The sequence below is a fragment of the Struthio camelus genome, chromosome 3 (assembly GCF_040807025.1).
Source record: "Struthio camelus isolate bStrCam1 chromosome 3, bStrCam1.hap1, whole genome shotgun sequence".
Classification (NCBI taxonomy): domain Eukaryota; kingdom Metazoa; phylum Chordata; class Aves; order Struthioniformes; family Struthionidae; genus Struthio; species Struthio camelus.
The window spans coordinates 90989090-91005818 of NC_090944.1; the positions used below are offsets into that span (position 1 = coordinate 90989090).

At 44.6% G+C, this 16729-nt stretch overlaps 1 protein-coding gene and 1 long non-coding RNA gene across 8 annotated transcripts in view; one reads left to right on the forward strand and one right to left on the reverse strand.

Moving 5' to 3' along the window:
• Positions 1–2733, reverse strand: part of DISC1 (DISC1 scaffold protein) — a 204739-nt gene extending 202006 nt beyond the window's left edge. For 2 of the 7 annotated variants that reach the window (XR_011140295.1, XM_068939026.1), the window contains exons 1-2: positions 2615–2701; positions 1141–1390 (exon numbers count right to left, since the gene is read on the reverse strand). Coding sequence is in view for 3 of the 7 variants with exons in the window: in XM_068939026.1 (XP_068795127.1) it covers positions 1141–1255 (115 nt within the window). In the remaining 4 variants the exon portion in view is untranslated. Of the gene's footprint in view, positions 1–1140; positions 1391–1900; positions 1921–2614 lie in introns of those variants that run through there. The other 5 variants (XR_011140296.1, XM_068939031.1, XM_068939028.1 and 2 more) reach the window with 5 other exon arrangements.
• A 169-nt stretch (positions 2734–2902) lies between these two features.
• LOC138066580 (uncharacterized) lies at positions 2903–16349 on the forward strand. Its single transcript, XR_011139891.1, has 4 exons — positions 2903–3420; positions 13328–13472; positions 14568–14637; positions 15081–16349. It is a non-coding gene; the product is annotated as an uncharacterized lncRNA (long non-coding RNA).
• The last annotated feature ends 380 nt before the right edge of the window (positions 16350–16729 follow it).

Genomic DNA, 16729 nt, shown 5'->3' on the forward strand with positions numbered 1-16729 from the left:
TTTTTCGCTTTTGTAAGTACCAAACATTGTTGGTCGTGCTTTCTGTCTTTCTGTTCTTTACAATTAACTTAAACTGGTGCTAATAAATCCTCTTTTCTTATATGACCCTACTACAATTCCACAAGTAGTAGCTTAGGCCCAAACTTTTGACTTGATTTTACTGAAGAGAACAAAGGCTGATTTATCTAAATTTAAAGAGGGAGGAAGTCAGTGGCAATATAATACTTGCATATTTTTATAGCACCACTTTTTAAAGGTTTGTGCTGCAGCACTGTAAATCATTAGCCGAGTAAAATGAGAATACATTATTTTCACTGCCCAAAGAACTATACAGAAAACTGATAAATCTACAGTGTAAGTTCTGGAAAGCAAGAAAAAACACAGAGTTGGACTCGGCCTTAATCTCAAACATACAAAACACCATTTACAATCATTTGGCCTTCTGTTTACATTCCCTTACCCCACCATCGCAATATTTTGCGTAACCACAAACCTCTAAACTCAGCTTTTCTCTTTTAAGCCATATATTTATTTTAAACATCCCTTCTTTTCCATTTTGTAAGTGTCAAAAAGCGTTATTGATAGGAAAAAATCTACTGTGACTCCAACCAGAAAGCCACTATCAGTGCCTTTCTAGAAAAAAACATAACAGCTTGAACTTCAGCAATGAGATGGAGGAATACTGATATACTATAATTAAAGGCATTTAGTATTTAAACAACAAGAAAAGTTTATTGAAGTAGAACTTCTCCAGTTTGCATTAATTACTGTAAGGCCAATTGCAAATTAGCAAGTATTTGGGCAAATATAAAAGGACAAAAACCGAGACAGTGCATCGCAGCGTACTTTGTTCATTTCTTTGAAAGCTGTAATTTACTTTTAGTTACCGGTAGAACTAGCTGGTTATATGTTCTGCAGGACATTTTGTAAAAGCCTTTATTATAAAAGCACTTCACTGCGGAGCTCTTAAATCACTGCACAGAAGCGCAGTAAAAAGTTATTCAACGACTCGTACACAGACATTAGTGTGGATTACCAAAACATGAATGAGCTGTTTTCTATTGAAACGTTGGCAAGGACAGCAAGAAGAGACTGCATAAAGTTTCGCTAGATTAATGGAAGTTAAGGAGAGAACCGTACCTCCAAAGAAGCAAAAAGGTAGCTGATACATGTGGTTACCGATTATGCCCTGCTCCGTGAAGTCTCCTGACGGAGGTGACATACTTTTTCCAAAATTTCCCCACTGCTGCAGCATTTCACCAGCCCCAGTGTCAGCAAGGCAGAAAGCCCCAGCTCAGGCACCTGGCTCCACAGCGGCTGCTGCTCTGAGTAACGAATGATAAGGGTCGTTCCTCTACACTGGAGGTCACAGTCTCTTCCCGCTCAGGTACTAATAAAAGAATATGTACATATATTTGTCTTCTCTGTTAAGACGGTACTTTCTTTTTTCTTCCTTTAAAGCACATTTAGACATATTATTCTGATAAACTAGTGACTTATAAGAGTACAGTTACTTCGCCCTTTGCAGTCGGTTTAAAATATATACATATATATATATATATATACACACACACACACACACACATCTCTGTACCTACATAACTGCTTCCACACAGATGAAGGTAGGGTACTGAGTAAAGAACAAAACCAGTAAGAACTAACCACAAGGACACAATTTCCTAGATTACGTTTACTGCGCTAACCCTCTTTGTGAACTAAATGCTAACATCACCGGGCCCTCAGAGGAAAAAAAAACAAGAAAGAAAGAAAAGAAAGAAAGAAAACTGATACATCTACAGTGTAAGTTCTGGAAAGCAAGAACCTTTCAAACTGTGATGTAAGAGACCCATATTTTGTCCAGCAGCCCTGAGTTTTTCCGCACTCAGCTTTCTGTACGTACTTTAACAGGATTCCCAGCTCCTGGTGCCAGTTCTCCCGGCCCACAATAGCGTGGGTCGGTACCTGACCGAAGACCCCGTCGGGGGCCGGGGCGGCGGTGGTGGCCGCCCCCGCCGCGGGTACCCGACCTCAGCGCGGAGCGGCCGCGCGCGGCTGCCGCCGTCCCGCCCCCCCCCCGCCGTGGTGCACCGTTAACGGCCCGCCGCTGACCGTTAACGCTCTGCCCCCGCCCAGCCGCCGCGCGGGGCCCTGGCGCTCGCGGGCTTCAAGAGCAGGGTCTCCCCGCCACCCCCCGCCGGCGCGTCGCTGTTTCCGGGCTGGGCTCTCCCTCCTCGCAGCGCGGCCGCCGCCTAACGGGTCCCTCGGCAGGCCCGCCCGGCCGCCCGCCCGCCGCCGGTCACGGAGGGCGAGGCAGCCACAGCCGAAGAGGCTGGGAAGACCCGCGCCCCCGCCGGGCGCGGCAGGGCGGGTGTGCAAAGGGGAAGGAGGAGAACGGGCGCTGCCCAGAAACTGAACAGCGGCTGGGGAGCGGGGAGCCGGCGGCACGGGGCTCTGGCAGGAAGGCGGGCGAGGCGCCCCGCTCCCGCCCCTCCTCACGGCCGAGGCGCACGCCGCTCCCCGGGGCGCCGCTGCTACCTGCCGCGGGCAGGCACACGCCCGCCCCACCACCCTGCCCGGGCCGCCCCGCAGGCCGCCGAGCGGGCTTTCCTCTCACCTGGGCTCGTCACCTCCCTCCCGCCGCCGCTGCGGCGCCGCCTGTCGGTGCCGCCAGCCCGGGGCAGCGGCTGGGGCCGCCACATGCCGGCAGCCCAGGCCGCGGAGGGGCGGCGCGGCTCCGCCAGCCCGGCGGGCAGGCGCCTAGCGGGGCGGAAAGTCGCGGCGGGCCGAGGCGGCCGCGGCCACTCCCCCGGCGGGGAGACACGGCCGGCAGCCCGCCCCACCGCCGGCGGCAGCCCTCGGCGGCCCCCGCCGCCCCTCCTCCGGCCCGGCCGCCTCGGGGGCTGGGCCGCAGCGGAGGGAGAGGGCGGCGGGCAGGCCTCGGGGGGAGCGGGCGCGGGCTGCCGCCTGTGGGAAGAGGACAAGGCCCTTCTCCAGCTGGTTTGGAGGCTGTGCCCTGCGGGTTGTAACAGGGCCGAGGCGGCGGGCACGGCGCGTGAGCGGATGAGCTCTGGGAGGAAAGGTGCTATAACGGCTTTTCTCTGCATATACCTACGTACAGAGCGGTAGGGAGACCTAGAAGGCAAGGATCCTTCCCAAATCAGGGCAGGTGCCTGCCCACGTAGTGGTCCAAGGTTATCCTGCCTCGATTCCTCTTGGCCTGCAAAATGTTGTCGTAAATTAGGGGAGAACATGGGGAGAGTATAGGCCAACTCCTCATCTGCATCAGCCTGAAGAAAGGGACCGGAGCACAGAAGGATCTGCTCCTGCTATGTGGAAGGAGGCACGCGGCCTCCTCCCTGCCTTTCCTGGAGGACTGCCAACCCTTGCACTGCCCCATCTTTAGGGGTATAGCTACATAAGGTAATTTAAGCACCCAAAGCACTATTAGGAAATGGTTTCTTTTCAAATGTAGCCATACTGTACATTGCTTTGGTCTTACAGTCGCCATGTGACTTTTCAGGAACCCTACCCTGGACCTGCATTCTGTGCCAGATGCTTACTGAGTACAGCAATGTATGCAGATAATTGCACGATAAGATATTCATTGGCTTTCTGTAACTTAGGCTTGGAAATGCTCTCTACACCATATCTGCTTTCATTACCTTCATAAGGTAATGATCTTTTTTGACATCAGACGTAGAGTTATTTCATTTTGTTACAAGTTGCTGTGATATGTATGTAAAACAAATCATTGCAACCAGTTTGGGTTGAGTTTCAGAATCCAACGAGTCTCAGCTGCTAACGTTGTGGGTTTGAATGTCAAAAATGTGAAGTTAATTCAGTTGCATTCTGGTACATGTTTCCTACAGGTGTGACCAGTCTCAGGAATTTGATGATAGATCAAATTCGCCACGGGGGAAGAGAGTCCTTTTTATACTAAAATCACCGTAACTTTCCTGACGCTGTCTTGCTCGGCTTTCATATCATTGCAAGAACGTAGATTTTTGCTAAAACTCCCTCCCTTGTTTTTTGTGGTAGGTAGTTTTCAGTCCTCCATCATCTACTATCTGTCTTTACCTGCCTAATTAACATATGCATCAACTTTCACTGTGACTAGTACTTCTATACTGATATAGTCGGTTTTATTTCTTTTGATACCCTTAATTATTTAACTATGAGCTTTATATAAGTTTTTGATTGTCCACTGGCTCCAGTTATGTATAAACTTTGCTGAAGTATTATATTCTTCAGTCATGTATCGTCATATCCACAGTATTAGCCATGTACACGGAATGAGCATTTTTCGGGACCGTAATCAAATACATTCAATACTCTCTACCTTTTCAGTAGGTTTGTTATGCCTTCCATCCTAGTCTTTCAAGAGTATTTTTTGACTTCTCAGATACAGCAATTGTTATTATGAATTTAGAATACCATTCTGATTACTGTTAAGTTTTCATTCATTCAGAAAAGTTATTACAAAAAAAAAAAAAAAAGAAGCATATGGTGTGCACCTTCACCTGAAGACTGACAGCTTACTTATATTCTTGGGTTTCAGTTCATTTGTTAAGAAACACAGGACGTGCTAAGTGAGTTTTGACCTCATATTCTAATCTATGCCCTTCCTGACTTTTGAGAGAAGATAGTGAGCAGCTGTGCCTCACATGCCAAAAATAGCTAATACATGATTCAGGAAGGAATTCCTCCTCCTCCTTTCTTCAGACTTGCTGCAATGAATCTGATCATGATGATGTCCGCTTACATCAGTACTAGCTCCCATCACTCGGAGATAAACTTGTTAAAAAGGAACAGCTGTACTGGTTCAGACAAAGGGCCCATCTAGCACTCTCTTGCCTCTAGCAGTGATCCCATGCAGTTGCCTAGAGAGAAGTAGGAACAAAGCAAGCGTATACATACAATACTTCCCTTTTATACCCCCCCAGCCTCTGACCGATGTCAAATCAGGGGATTTCCTGAGCTCAGTTTAGTTTGTCTGATCAGCAACTTGCAATGAATCTCACCCTTTCCCAAATGCTTGTCCCTTTCAACCCACTTCAGCTTTTGGCAAACACAGCATCCTTTGGTGAGGAGTTCCCCAGGTCTACACCGACTGCATGAGGAACCAGCTCCTTTTGTTTGTTTTGAGCCTGACTTAGTTTTCTCTGTTAGCTGCCAGGTTTTTATGCTGAAAGAAATGGGGATCGTTACCCATCCTTCCAAGCCTCTTGTGATTTTTGTATCTGTGGTTATCACATCATGTGATCCCACTTCCAAACTGCACGATGCTAACCTACTCAGATATGCCTTTTACAGAACGCGCTCAATACTGTTGTTCATCTCTGTTGCTCGTCTCCAAACCTTTTCTGTTTTGACTTTTTGGGGATGAGAGTGCAGGTCACCCCAAGCAAGGGTGCAGATTAGCCATGGATTTTTACAGAGGCACCATCTTCATGTTTCCTGTTGTATTCTCTGTTCCTTTTTCAGTACTCCTTAACATTTGATTTTTTTTTTCTGACTGCTGCCATGCACTTAGCTGATATTTTCATGGAATTGATCCTAGTTTCATTCTTGGTGATGGTGGTCATCTCAGAGCTCTTCACCTTATTGAGAAGCTAGGACTGTACTTCCTAGTATGTACCAGTTCAGTTTTTACACAGCGAATTTCATCTGTCGTTTGATTGTCCACTCATTCAGCCTCATAAGTTCCTTCTGCAATTCTTTGCAGTCAGCCCTTGTTCTTACTACCTTAAATAAGTATCATCAGCAAACTTTCGCTTCACTGCTCACCACCATTCCCGTGTTGTTTTTATATGTTGAACAACAGAGGCTCTGGGGAAGCCAGTCAGACCAAAGCTGCCAAAAGGTAACATCAGACTTATCAAACTGAAGCTAATATTCCATAAGCTAACATTCAGAAGTAACATGGAATGATCTGTACTTGGAAAGAACCCCTGTTAATGCGAAGAAAGTTCTTTGCAGCTGCAAAGAACAGCTGTGAATCTGTCCAGTTAAATCTCTAAAGGTTAAAGGTTACCCTAGACTTCACCACTTCTGCTTCAAGTGACTTTACCTTGCGTTGCATGTACTAATATCAATGTGTTTAATTAAACCAGAAAGTACTAAAGGACTTTAAGCATACCTAGAGAAAAAGTACAGGAAACAGATAGACTTCTGAAGCAAATGCTAGTAGGTGAAAGTAGTCTTCTGGTTTTTAATACTGTGTTTGAACTGAGCCCTCCACAGAAAGTCTGATACAGGTGACTGTGTGTGGTGTCTTGAGCTTACAAAGGCATCTACCCGCCAACATTTAGCCCTTCTGCACTTCTAGAAGGTAGTCAGGTTTTTAAAGTGGGATGGGAGGGGCACAGGAACTTAAGCCAAAGAGCATACCCAGCAGCGGATGCTGAATGGTTATCTTCTATCCTACATTAGACAGGAGGGAGCTGGAGCGTTTTGCTGTTCCTTAATTTCAAGGTTTCATTGCACTGGCATAAACTGGCACAGCCGCCCAAAGAAATTGTCCTGCCTGTCCCCCTGCTACTACTTCTCCATTTGTTCTTTCCTGTCCTCCCCCATGCTACTGACCGCTTTTGTGCTGCTAGCAGGAGTGTTTCTCTGGCTCTGCAGTAAACTGGGAACAGATGTGGATTTAAACCTTCTTTTTTTTTCTCACCAAAAGCCTTTCTCCAGTTGAGAGTTACTGTGAAACTACAACATTTCATGCTGCGTCAGAAATGTTGGCAAATTTTAACAATCGCTCCTCTGTGTTGAATGCAGTGCTGCTGCCTCTTTCCTTCTGAAGCTACTTCCTGAGCCCTCGTGCCAGTTCAAAATTGCTCTCTCTCTTCCAGTCCTTGTCACGGCTTCTCTGTTTCTCATTGTCTGCTGTCATGGCTGCTTCTTTGTGTGGTACCTTCACAGCAAACTGACATCAGTGTATGAGAATTCTCCCCTGCACCTGCTGCCATCATGAACGTATTTCCTGTAGCTCTGTCCCTTATGACCTCTGTTTCATCTCACAGCTCAGCTGTGAACTCTGCTTTTTATCTTTTTACGTTCATCTGTGTTTTTTACTCTCTACCCAGTCACTGCTACGCTGGAGACCTTTTGTTTTTTTAGTGGTAAACAAGATATTCACTAAAACACACCACTGAAGGGAAGGCAGATCTATTTGCAAACTCAAATCAAATTCAGAAAAAAAGGTTTTACCTTACATAAAAATGAAGAAAGCCCAGAACCTGTTTATTTTGATCTTTCTAGAATGGAGACATCTTGATTTTTTTTTTTTAAGCTAGGTCCACATGTGAAACTTAGCATCTGTCACAGAGCAGAAGAGTGGCTAACTGCCATGTTCATTGTCTTTAATAGAAAGGGTCTCAAGCTCTTTTTTTGTCCTCATCCCTCCTTCATAGGTCAAAAACCATTTACGCGGCAGTTTTCAAACAATGGCTCCACTCTGGACTAGGAAAGCTGCAAGGAGGAGAGAGGCCAGGAGCAAGTGGCTGAGGCAGAGACAGTGCTGGTGCAGAGCAACGTGGGGTGGCACAGACCAGAACAAAAGGGAGACCAGGCCTTTGGGGACATAGGGCACCCAGCCAAGCTGTGTCACACCTCACCAAAGACCCAGGGCAAAAGATGATAACAGTGAGTGGCCAGGAGGATAGGAGATGGCAGTTCTGCTCAGGGGCGCACGATGACCCAGAGCTCCCGCTGCCCGTGCTGCTGCCCCCTGCACAAGTCAGAACCTCTCTGGGACTTCTCCCCTTGCTGGCCTTGGTGGCCCTGTTGGAACCACCACCTCTGAGCCGTTCCCTTTCCACCTGTGCACCCTCCCAGCTCAGCTCACCACCTCTTCTTTCCACTTGGCAACACCCTCTCCGGGGAGAGCTAACGCTTTCTTACATGTTTCCTTCGTTTTCACTTTAAAAGGGATTAAAATGTCCAAAAACATAAGCACTCATTTCATTTTCATTGGTGCAGTTCATCCACAAAGGATTTTTTCCTTTCAAAAAACAGTAATAATAAGCACATTTTGGTTTAACCTCAAATGAACCTTGAATTATACACATTTTTAGTTCATCTACTGAACTGAAACAGTTTTTCATACAGCTTTAATGAGTGCTTAGCTTGGACATCATATTATCATGCCCTGTCCAAAGCAAGCTGTATGAAAGTTGACTGTGTATTAGTTAACTCTGTGGGCACTTACAGTAACTCTGGAACATGCTTTGTGATGTGATCTGTATAAAGGAGATCTTTGTAATAAATCAGAGTAGTTGATGCAAAAGATAAAAGTCCCAGTCACAGGTATTAAACTTCAGAACTCCTACTGACTTCAGCTGAGCCAGGATTTTGTTGAAAAAAGTTAAAAAAAAATTTTTTTAAACAAACTCATAAGAGTCCAAAAGAAACTGGCACGACTGTAATGCCATCATTGTGACAGGTGAATACATTTCATTTTCCAGATTCATCGTTTTCATTGTTCGTCTCCAGCTGTGAAGGAGCAGCTGGTTGATTTTACTGGCATCATTTTCTGATCCTGTTCCAAACATAGTGACTCAACTGTATGTTTTTCTGGTGTCAGGGAAGATTTTGGAACAAGAGTAAAGCTGATAGCCAATTACCACTTAGTTCAAAATATTTATAGGATTAAGAATAATATATTATAGATAACTCAGAAATGTTTAAAGTCCTAATCCAGTGGATATAAAAATCAAAAGAGTTAAGACTTTGAATGTTTATTTTGACTGAATGCCTTCCTATAAACTTAAATTAGCGCAAGGAAAGAATGAGTTTCCCTAGAGACACCTGATCACTAGCAAATAAGCTGAGGATTCACACTGCCATTCTAAAGGCTTTAAAAATGGATTTTAGGCCCCTTTTACTCATAGTAGTATGGGCCAGCAATAATTCTAAGTCTATAGATCAAATAAAACCAAAGGGGAGGAAATGAAAGCAGAATCACTGGGGCTTTGAAAAACAGAATAAACATATTTTTCTCAGCAACTATCCTTTCACTGTACTAAACTCCCAGAATTCCAAATTACCTCAGATTTATTCCTAAGTCTTGCGCTCTTCGGTGTCTGTCCTTTGCCAGGAACTGGCTTTTCCACATCACAGTGCAGCTACCAAGTCAACAGCCATTCCTGAATTCATCTATTTACATCTGGCTATGCAATTATGTTCTGTTTAACTGTCACTATTACGCTTTTTTCACAGAAAATGCATATCTGGATTTGAGTTTATCATTCTATCTGGCTGTAGTATTCAATTTAATAGATGTTTTCTGTTTAACCTGTCACCATATAAATAAGAGCAAGACAGTTGTATACAGCCTCCTTTGAATAGGTCCATCAACCTTCTAGCTCCTTGCTCAATCACCATTGATTTCTGACTTTTGGAAAGCAGTGGTAAGTCATGGAGGGATGTCCATCTGCCCTGGCTGCTGATGGTCATACATGTTGCAGAGTGGGGAATTTCCCTATGCAGATTGAGTGGATCACATACTGGGGCAGACCTGAGTGTCGTGGGTCATAGTGGGCCCCCAGAGGTGCTCCCGTACCCAGCCAGAAAGAGCACACAAACATATTTGCTATCAAGGATATAGTTTGACTGCTTTGCTAGCTACAGGCGCCCACAAAGCTAGGGGTATGGAGACCCATCACAGGATGCACTGACAGAGGGAATGGCATCAGGATACCTAGGAAAGCTGTAATATTTATCTGTTTAGACAAAACAGGGACCAAGTTCCTTTCCTAATAACGAGGCTAGAACAGTGGTTCCTCTGTCTATTGATATTTGACTGGAATCTTTGTACTCTCTGTTACCGTGGCTCATGGGACTGCATTTCAATATTTTGGGCTGAAGGTTTAACCACACAGCTGGTGACTGCAGGGTGGCAGTGGAATGCTTACTTTGGAGGCTGACAGTAGGATGATTTTTGCCTAAAAAACTGCTTGCATACCAAGTGCTAAAGCCATTCCGTGTTGCTGTGGCCATCCAAGACCCACGCAGGTGAGCACAGTTACTACCTGTGGCAGCAAGTCTCTGATGCTTTACACGTGTGGTGTATGCAAACAGAAAAAAAAAAATGCATGTGTCATCTTTAGATACCTGTAAGGAGAAGAAGGAAGGGGTAACTCATACTGTGACCTGAACGGGGAAAGACGACTCTGTCGTAGGGGAACAGAATGCTCTTTGCTGCTGGTACTGTTCATATGAATCTATCTATTATTGCTTTTAAGTTGTTCTAAGATAATTTGATAATTGACCAGAAGCTTTGGAAATAAGTTCTTGCCTCATCTGTTTTTCTCAAACATTTACATGCCAATACACTGTATATGTGTAGAAACATTAAAGTGATTTATTAAGCACAAATACAAGACATTACAAGTGCAAACATGTAAGGCAACTCAAGACACATTTCCCATGGGACAGGGAACTGCATGCCAGAAATTCAAAGAGGTACAAGTGCAGGACTTGTGAAAGGGCTTGCAGGGCTTGCAGGACTTGCAGGACTTGCACTCAGGGGATTGAAAGCCCGGCACACTGCTTCTCTGGCTGCAGGATGGGGTCTGGCTTCAAGTTCTGTGTGTTCAACGGCAAGTTCCTGATCTATATATGTCTATACTGAGACTGTCCTTAGAGTCCACACCAGGAACTGCAGGTTAACCTTTGACTGTAAGTGATTATGTTAGCAGTAAATGCAGTATTTGTTTTTTGCTGCTCTGTTAAAATAACTCTTTTGTTACTCACGGAACCTCTTGAACGGTTGTGGGAATTCACTGACAGATGAAGGACTGAAGGGCTCAGTACAGGGAGCACACACAGCGCCTAACTTTGAGCTTGTGGCATATCCAGCAGACTCCTGGACACAGGATGGGACAGGGCCCCAAGAGGTGAATTAATCCTTCCCTCTGCCCAAAGGAGTAGTCACACTTCTGGCATCTGACATTGTGTATAGTAACCAGGTTTAGGCAGTTGAATCCTACTGTTGTTTTACTCAGTGTAAATATCTGTACCGTGGGTGTGGAAGACTGATTTCTTGATCTTCCTCTGAATAAACTAAATTAACTCTACAGCTGCTAATGAAAGGCCTTTTTTCCAGTTCTTAAAGTATTTCTGTGGCTTTCTGATAATACTGGCTGAAAATTCTTCAGTATTCTTTTTAAAAGAGAGCACTCCAGCACATATCTATTCCAGCAATAGTTTCACAAGGCTTTTGATCCCCTACACAATCTCACCGATTGCCCATCCAAAGGCAATCAACACCTTTTCTCCCACCATCACGCTGCCGATCTCCTAACAAGTTGCTTCTCTATTCTGACCTTTTGAAAACATTTTCAGAGTCACTGCTTGTCAGAAAGTCCCTCCTAAACTCACCTCCTGTAAGTATGGCCTGTATTCCTTCTCCTTAGATAGCTAATTTAGCTAGATATCTTAGGACTAGGCTAAGATACTGTTTGTCTGGGGAAGGAGCAGGTAACCCAGGCCTGCCATTTGCATAATATTCATGACATCCTCATGAGTTATGGAAGACCTGGAAAGCACCTTAGATACCTTCATGTAGCCCAAGTACCCTGTCCTCCTGCTTTCTCTTTCTTTGTCATCGCTGGCTGATGAAAGTTATGTTGACTAATGAGCCTGTCCCATCACTAAGATTTGTCGCTGCCTAAGATTTCTAAAACATACTGCAATTGGTCTTTCTAGTTGCTGACTTCACACGTCACACTAATGCAGTGTTTGCTTGAGGACATGCATCCTGAGCTGATGGGCAATGTAGCAAGCATCTAGGTATTTCTGAGGTAACAGGAAAAAACACGTTCTCTTCTGTGACCTTCACAAGCCTTGAACCTGCTTATTCACAGGTATTTTTCTGACTGTACTAAACCAGGAGCTGATCCTACTAGCAGTAATGTTGTTTCTGCATGATTAGAATTATAAAGGAAATATTATTCTGGTTGGTGATACAAACCACACTCAACAATTCTGGGAAAACAGGTTGTCTAAAATAGATCTTTGCTTTTTAAGAAATAAACTATATGAATTAAAAATCCTCCTGATTTTATTCTCAAACTCAGGAAATGCCATGAGATGACACAGACTGTTATTTGTTAATGCCTGGAAATAGGAAAGCTGGTTCCATGTCAAACACCATCAGATAAAACCTTTGCCAGAGGATGTTATTACAGTTTTAGGCTAAATACATAATATAAATAACCTGTCTTCTGCAGCACAAAAATGTCTACTGGCTGGGAGCAATCATTGTGAGATAAGAAGTGGAAATTTGCCAGCTAGACTTCTTAGGTCTTTTATCTACACGTTTATAATATTCATTAGTGCATGCTACTATCTCCTAGTACAACCAAGGTCTAGTTCTGTTGCCCTATATGTGAACCTACTTTATGTATCAGTGGTAAAATAATAGGGCTAAAGTAAACGGTGCAGTGAACTAATCTAAACCAAATCCTTAGAAGAGATTCATTTCCATTCAGGAAATACATAACACCTTTAAATGGACAACTTTCCATGCGAGTGAATTATTGTTCCAATTATTTCACCAGCTTTATAACTTGCCAGTGGCTTAATGCCAGGATTTGACTTAACAAGCTAATAAAAAATTGATTACCAAAGCCTCCAGGTCAGCTGCACGCAGAATGGCAATCAAGGGGGCAAAGAGAGTAAGCTGTAGCAGCCACCGCCAAAATAGCCACCTTGGTTAGACACCAGGCCAAGTAATTAAATTTTTTAGTTACATCATTACCTGCAGTCAGTGATAAAATTAACCAAAAATATATACTCCAATATATAGGAGTTTTCTGGGCCAAAGAACATGTGTCTACATTCCCACTCTTCCTTCCACCGCTGAGCCGCTGAGCAGGGATGTGGCTGCCTGGCAAAGCAGCATGGGAGAGAGTGCACAGCTGAGCCCTGTGCTGGGAGCCTGTCCCATGGACAAGTGGCCTTCAGGCTACAGGAGGGGTTGGGGAGGATTGCTGTCCCTCCTGTGCCCATAGGTACTTCACCATATTTAAAAGGGAAAAAAGGGTGCAGATACAAAGGGAGGGGAGAAGAGGACTTCAACAAGTTTTTTGCATTACTGAACTGGCAGGCAATAAAAGTCATGATCCAGGTTTGGGGTGAAATCCTAGGAAAGCCACTGACAGAGTCTCCCAGACAGACTTCTACCTATACCTACTAAAATACCCTAAAAAGGACCTTTAGTGTATAGCAGCTTGTCAGCAGCCTCAGGATACCATAGAATGTCCCTGCTCAGTAACTCTAGAGGATTGTTTTAGTCTCGTGTATTTTCTTTGTTTGATCCCAGAGAACTGAAAAATCCTGTGTGATTTGCTATTGCAAAGACTAAACATGGATCCATTCAAAATGTTAAAGTTAGCCCCTGGGAAACATCCTCCTAATGAAATGAAGGCAACTAGAACTATGGAGACACCTGCTTTTAAAGTCACTGGGTAAGAATGAAAGTTTTGCTTCCCATTTCGCTTTTATTTCCTTATTCCTTACATTTTATTTATTTTTAGAGTGAAAAATGAACGAGAGCGAAAATGGCCCCTCGGTTTATGAAAGAGGGCTGAACAACTTGTCTGTAGCATGGAGACAGGACTTCAAGGTGCAGAGAAGTTGTTACAGGGCTCTGTCAGCAGGTCAGCTACTGTTCTCTAGGTGCAACTTGGACTTACCATCAAACTGCAAGCAGAAGTCTGTGCACTCATGAGAAGTGGGAGGGCAACTCTGGTTAGAAGGAAAATACTCTTCCTAAGCCGGGAAACTTGAGAGACCATGCCAAGAGAGCAGTGTCTGCACAGGTTCTTTCAACACCCTTGAAAAAATGAGTCCTCTTCTGGAGGCTCCCCTCCCTCCCCCTTGACTACAGAGGGAAGCAAAGATGATCATGTCCTGAGTTAAGTGCCCAAAGCTGTGGGAGGTGGGTCCAGGCCGTAGAAATGGCCATGCAAACAGGGCTGCTATGGCTGAGCACCCAAGAAAATGATCTGAAAGGGAGAGGGTGGTGTGCAGGGCTAGGCAGAAAGCAAGAGGATTAAAAAAGAGAAATGGCGACGTCAAAAGAGGAACAGGGGAGAAATGGAATTAAATGAAGTTGAGTAATAAGAAAAAGCAACAGGGAAAGGGAAAAAAGCAAAGAGACTAAAGGGGGAAAAGTGCCTGAGAGAAAGCAGAGGGAAGTCAAAAGCGGACAAGTGAGAATCATAGAAAAGCCCTCACTCCCAAAACCTTACAAAGGAGCAGCTGCTGCCTGGCCAAAGGAGCTGTTGGCTTAGCCATCCATGGAGAACTGGAGGGAGCCCTCCATGAAGGAGAGTGCACTTGTTCCCTCCTGCATCATCTGGGTGACTCCTGCAGTTGTCCATTCTGCCATTTGTGTTATTAGCAGGGATTTAGCACTCAGGAGTGAGCAGCAAGAGAGTGAAATAATTGTCATGGCAAACTTACAGCACTGTTTGATGGACAGACAGCGAAATTTTGCACTCAATGGCATGATACTAGCAGGATGAATTTTTCAGTTTCATGTTTTCTTTCCCTTTTAGATGCTAAATGTTGGCAAATTATTGAGGACTTTTTCCGTGCTCGGCTGCCAAAACTCATGGCATGACCAAGGCAAGTTAAGCACAGCGAAGCCTCCAAAACAGTCTGTGGGTACTGGGAATCCCTGGAACCCACTTCTATTTTAACTGTTAAGTGTCTTTCAAATGCATCATATACTTGGAAATTTACACAAATGTAAAGAGTCAGTGATTAAAAATCACTTACTGATTCGTAACAGTAAATATGCTACTGACTGACAAAGTTAAATATGGTTAAGAGTCAAGAATGTGGAGACATTAGCTAACATAATTGCTTTAATAGCGTCTGTTACCTTTAATGGAGTCTTACAAATAATGCACACACACACACACAGAAGATAGATACAAACTTAGAAATGAAACTCTACTAGAGCCTAACCGCAATATAACTATTAAGAAAATTGACAAAAGTATTGTACTTACAGCTGGATTACAAAGTACAGTAAAATGTAGTGAAATGCACTCTCTCTTTGACAGACCTTCCTGATCACATTTTAATACTGCCCGAATGGTGAGCCAGCACATCTGGGATGCAAACATCCACACTAATCATATGGAGCTGCAGTATTATGTACCACAGGATTACAAAAAGGATTGAGAGAGAGGAAATTCTCACAATTGCCTATTTCCCTGCACTGCATTAAGCGACTGAGCGATCACAAACCACAACTGAATTACAAGAGTGAGTCATGGAGTTCAAAACAAGAGCATCCACTAATTGTTTCATGGACGAAGTTCAGGGAAGTATGAGGAAGGATTTTGTAGGATATTCTTTTACTTGCTGTGAGCTTTGTATTCTTTTGTAGCAAAGATAGCCATTTTGATTTAAGAGTTTACTTTATGATTCATTGCCCAGAGAAAATTGTGTTCCAGGGCAGGAATCCCACATGGGCTGTATTCTGGTGTGAGCCTGGAATAGCTTTGAAACTATCAAGAAGGAGCTCCTAGACACAACCTGATAGCAAAAAACAGGAGGGGATAAAGGGCCTTATGCACAACGTAGCTGTCCCATCATCTCTGTGTAAATTTGTTGGTCAGTTTGGTGAAGATTCATTCACCTACATTTCAAGTGTTACGGGTCAGTACATGATACTGTAATGTTATTTGACAAGCATCTCTGCCTCAATATCCCTAGACTTAATAGGCTGTGGATAAGAAGTCTGAATGATCAGACCCTGAGTCTTGCTTAGTGGGTCTGCAGAGCATGGCACACAATGGGGAGGACCTCCTGGCTTGCGGTGGAAATTCACTTTATGGGCCCTGCATGCTATTTACACTCTGCACAGGAGAGTGAAAAGCTGCAATGAATGGGGGCCTGGGAGGCATCTAGATCCAATGCCCTGCTTTGCCATAACCCTTCTGTAACCTTAGCCAAAGTGTTTAAGTCCACTCTGTGCCAGCTGGAAACAAGTGGAACAGAATTTCCCTCCCAGACCTGCAGAGGAGCAAGGGCAAGATGTCAACAATCACTAGAGGCTGATGTACTTTGATCATGGATGGCAGGCAGGGATGTATGTGAGCGGGACAGGCATGCTTGCACACCCAGAGGTTGCGCGAATGGCTGAGGACACCCTGCAAGGTAGAAGGAACAAAAGGGTAATTGTTCACTGGAAGCTCCCTCTGGCAAGTGGGCTAACGAAGACAGGGATGGCTTCCACAGTGCTTCTTACTGCTGGGTTATAAGCAGACTGTCAGTGTACTGTTGGGGGATTTTCCTAAATTAAAGCTGTTGTTCCTCTTCCCGTCAATTAAGTTTTATATCCAGACTCGGTATTGAGAGCGGTAGCGCTACCTGCTCCGACTGCCTGGGAAAGGAGCTCGCTCTCGCCTCCCTCCAGAGATTGTTCAAAGCAGAGGTTTCACACCGCGGGAGCCTGTAGGAGGGCCGAGCTGCCTAGTTAACAATTGCATCGGTGTAACTTGTCTCCTGGCCGTGCTTTCATGCTCCCCTCCCTCTTACTGACCATCATCTCCAGCAAGCTGCTGCATTTGGGTCACACTCTGAACCCACTTGCTTTTAAGTTGCTGATTTGTTTGATGTCTTCAGCCTATTTCTTGGACACAGAATCAGTTTGTTACTCCTTGCTGGTAACTCAGCTCCTCCAGAAATGCTCTAACCTCCAGTA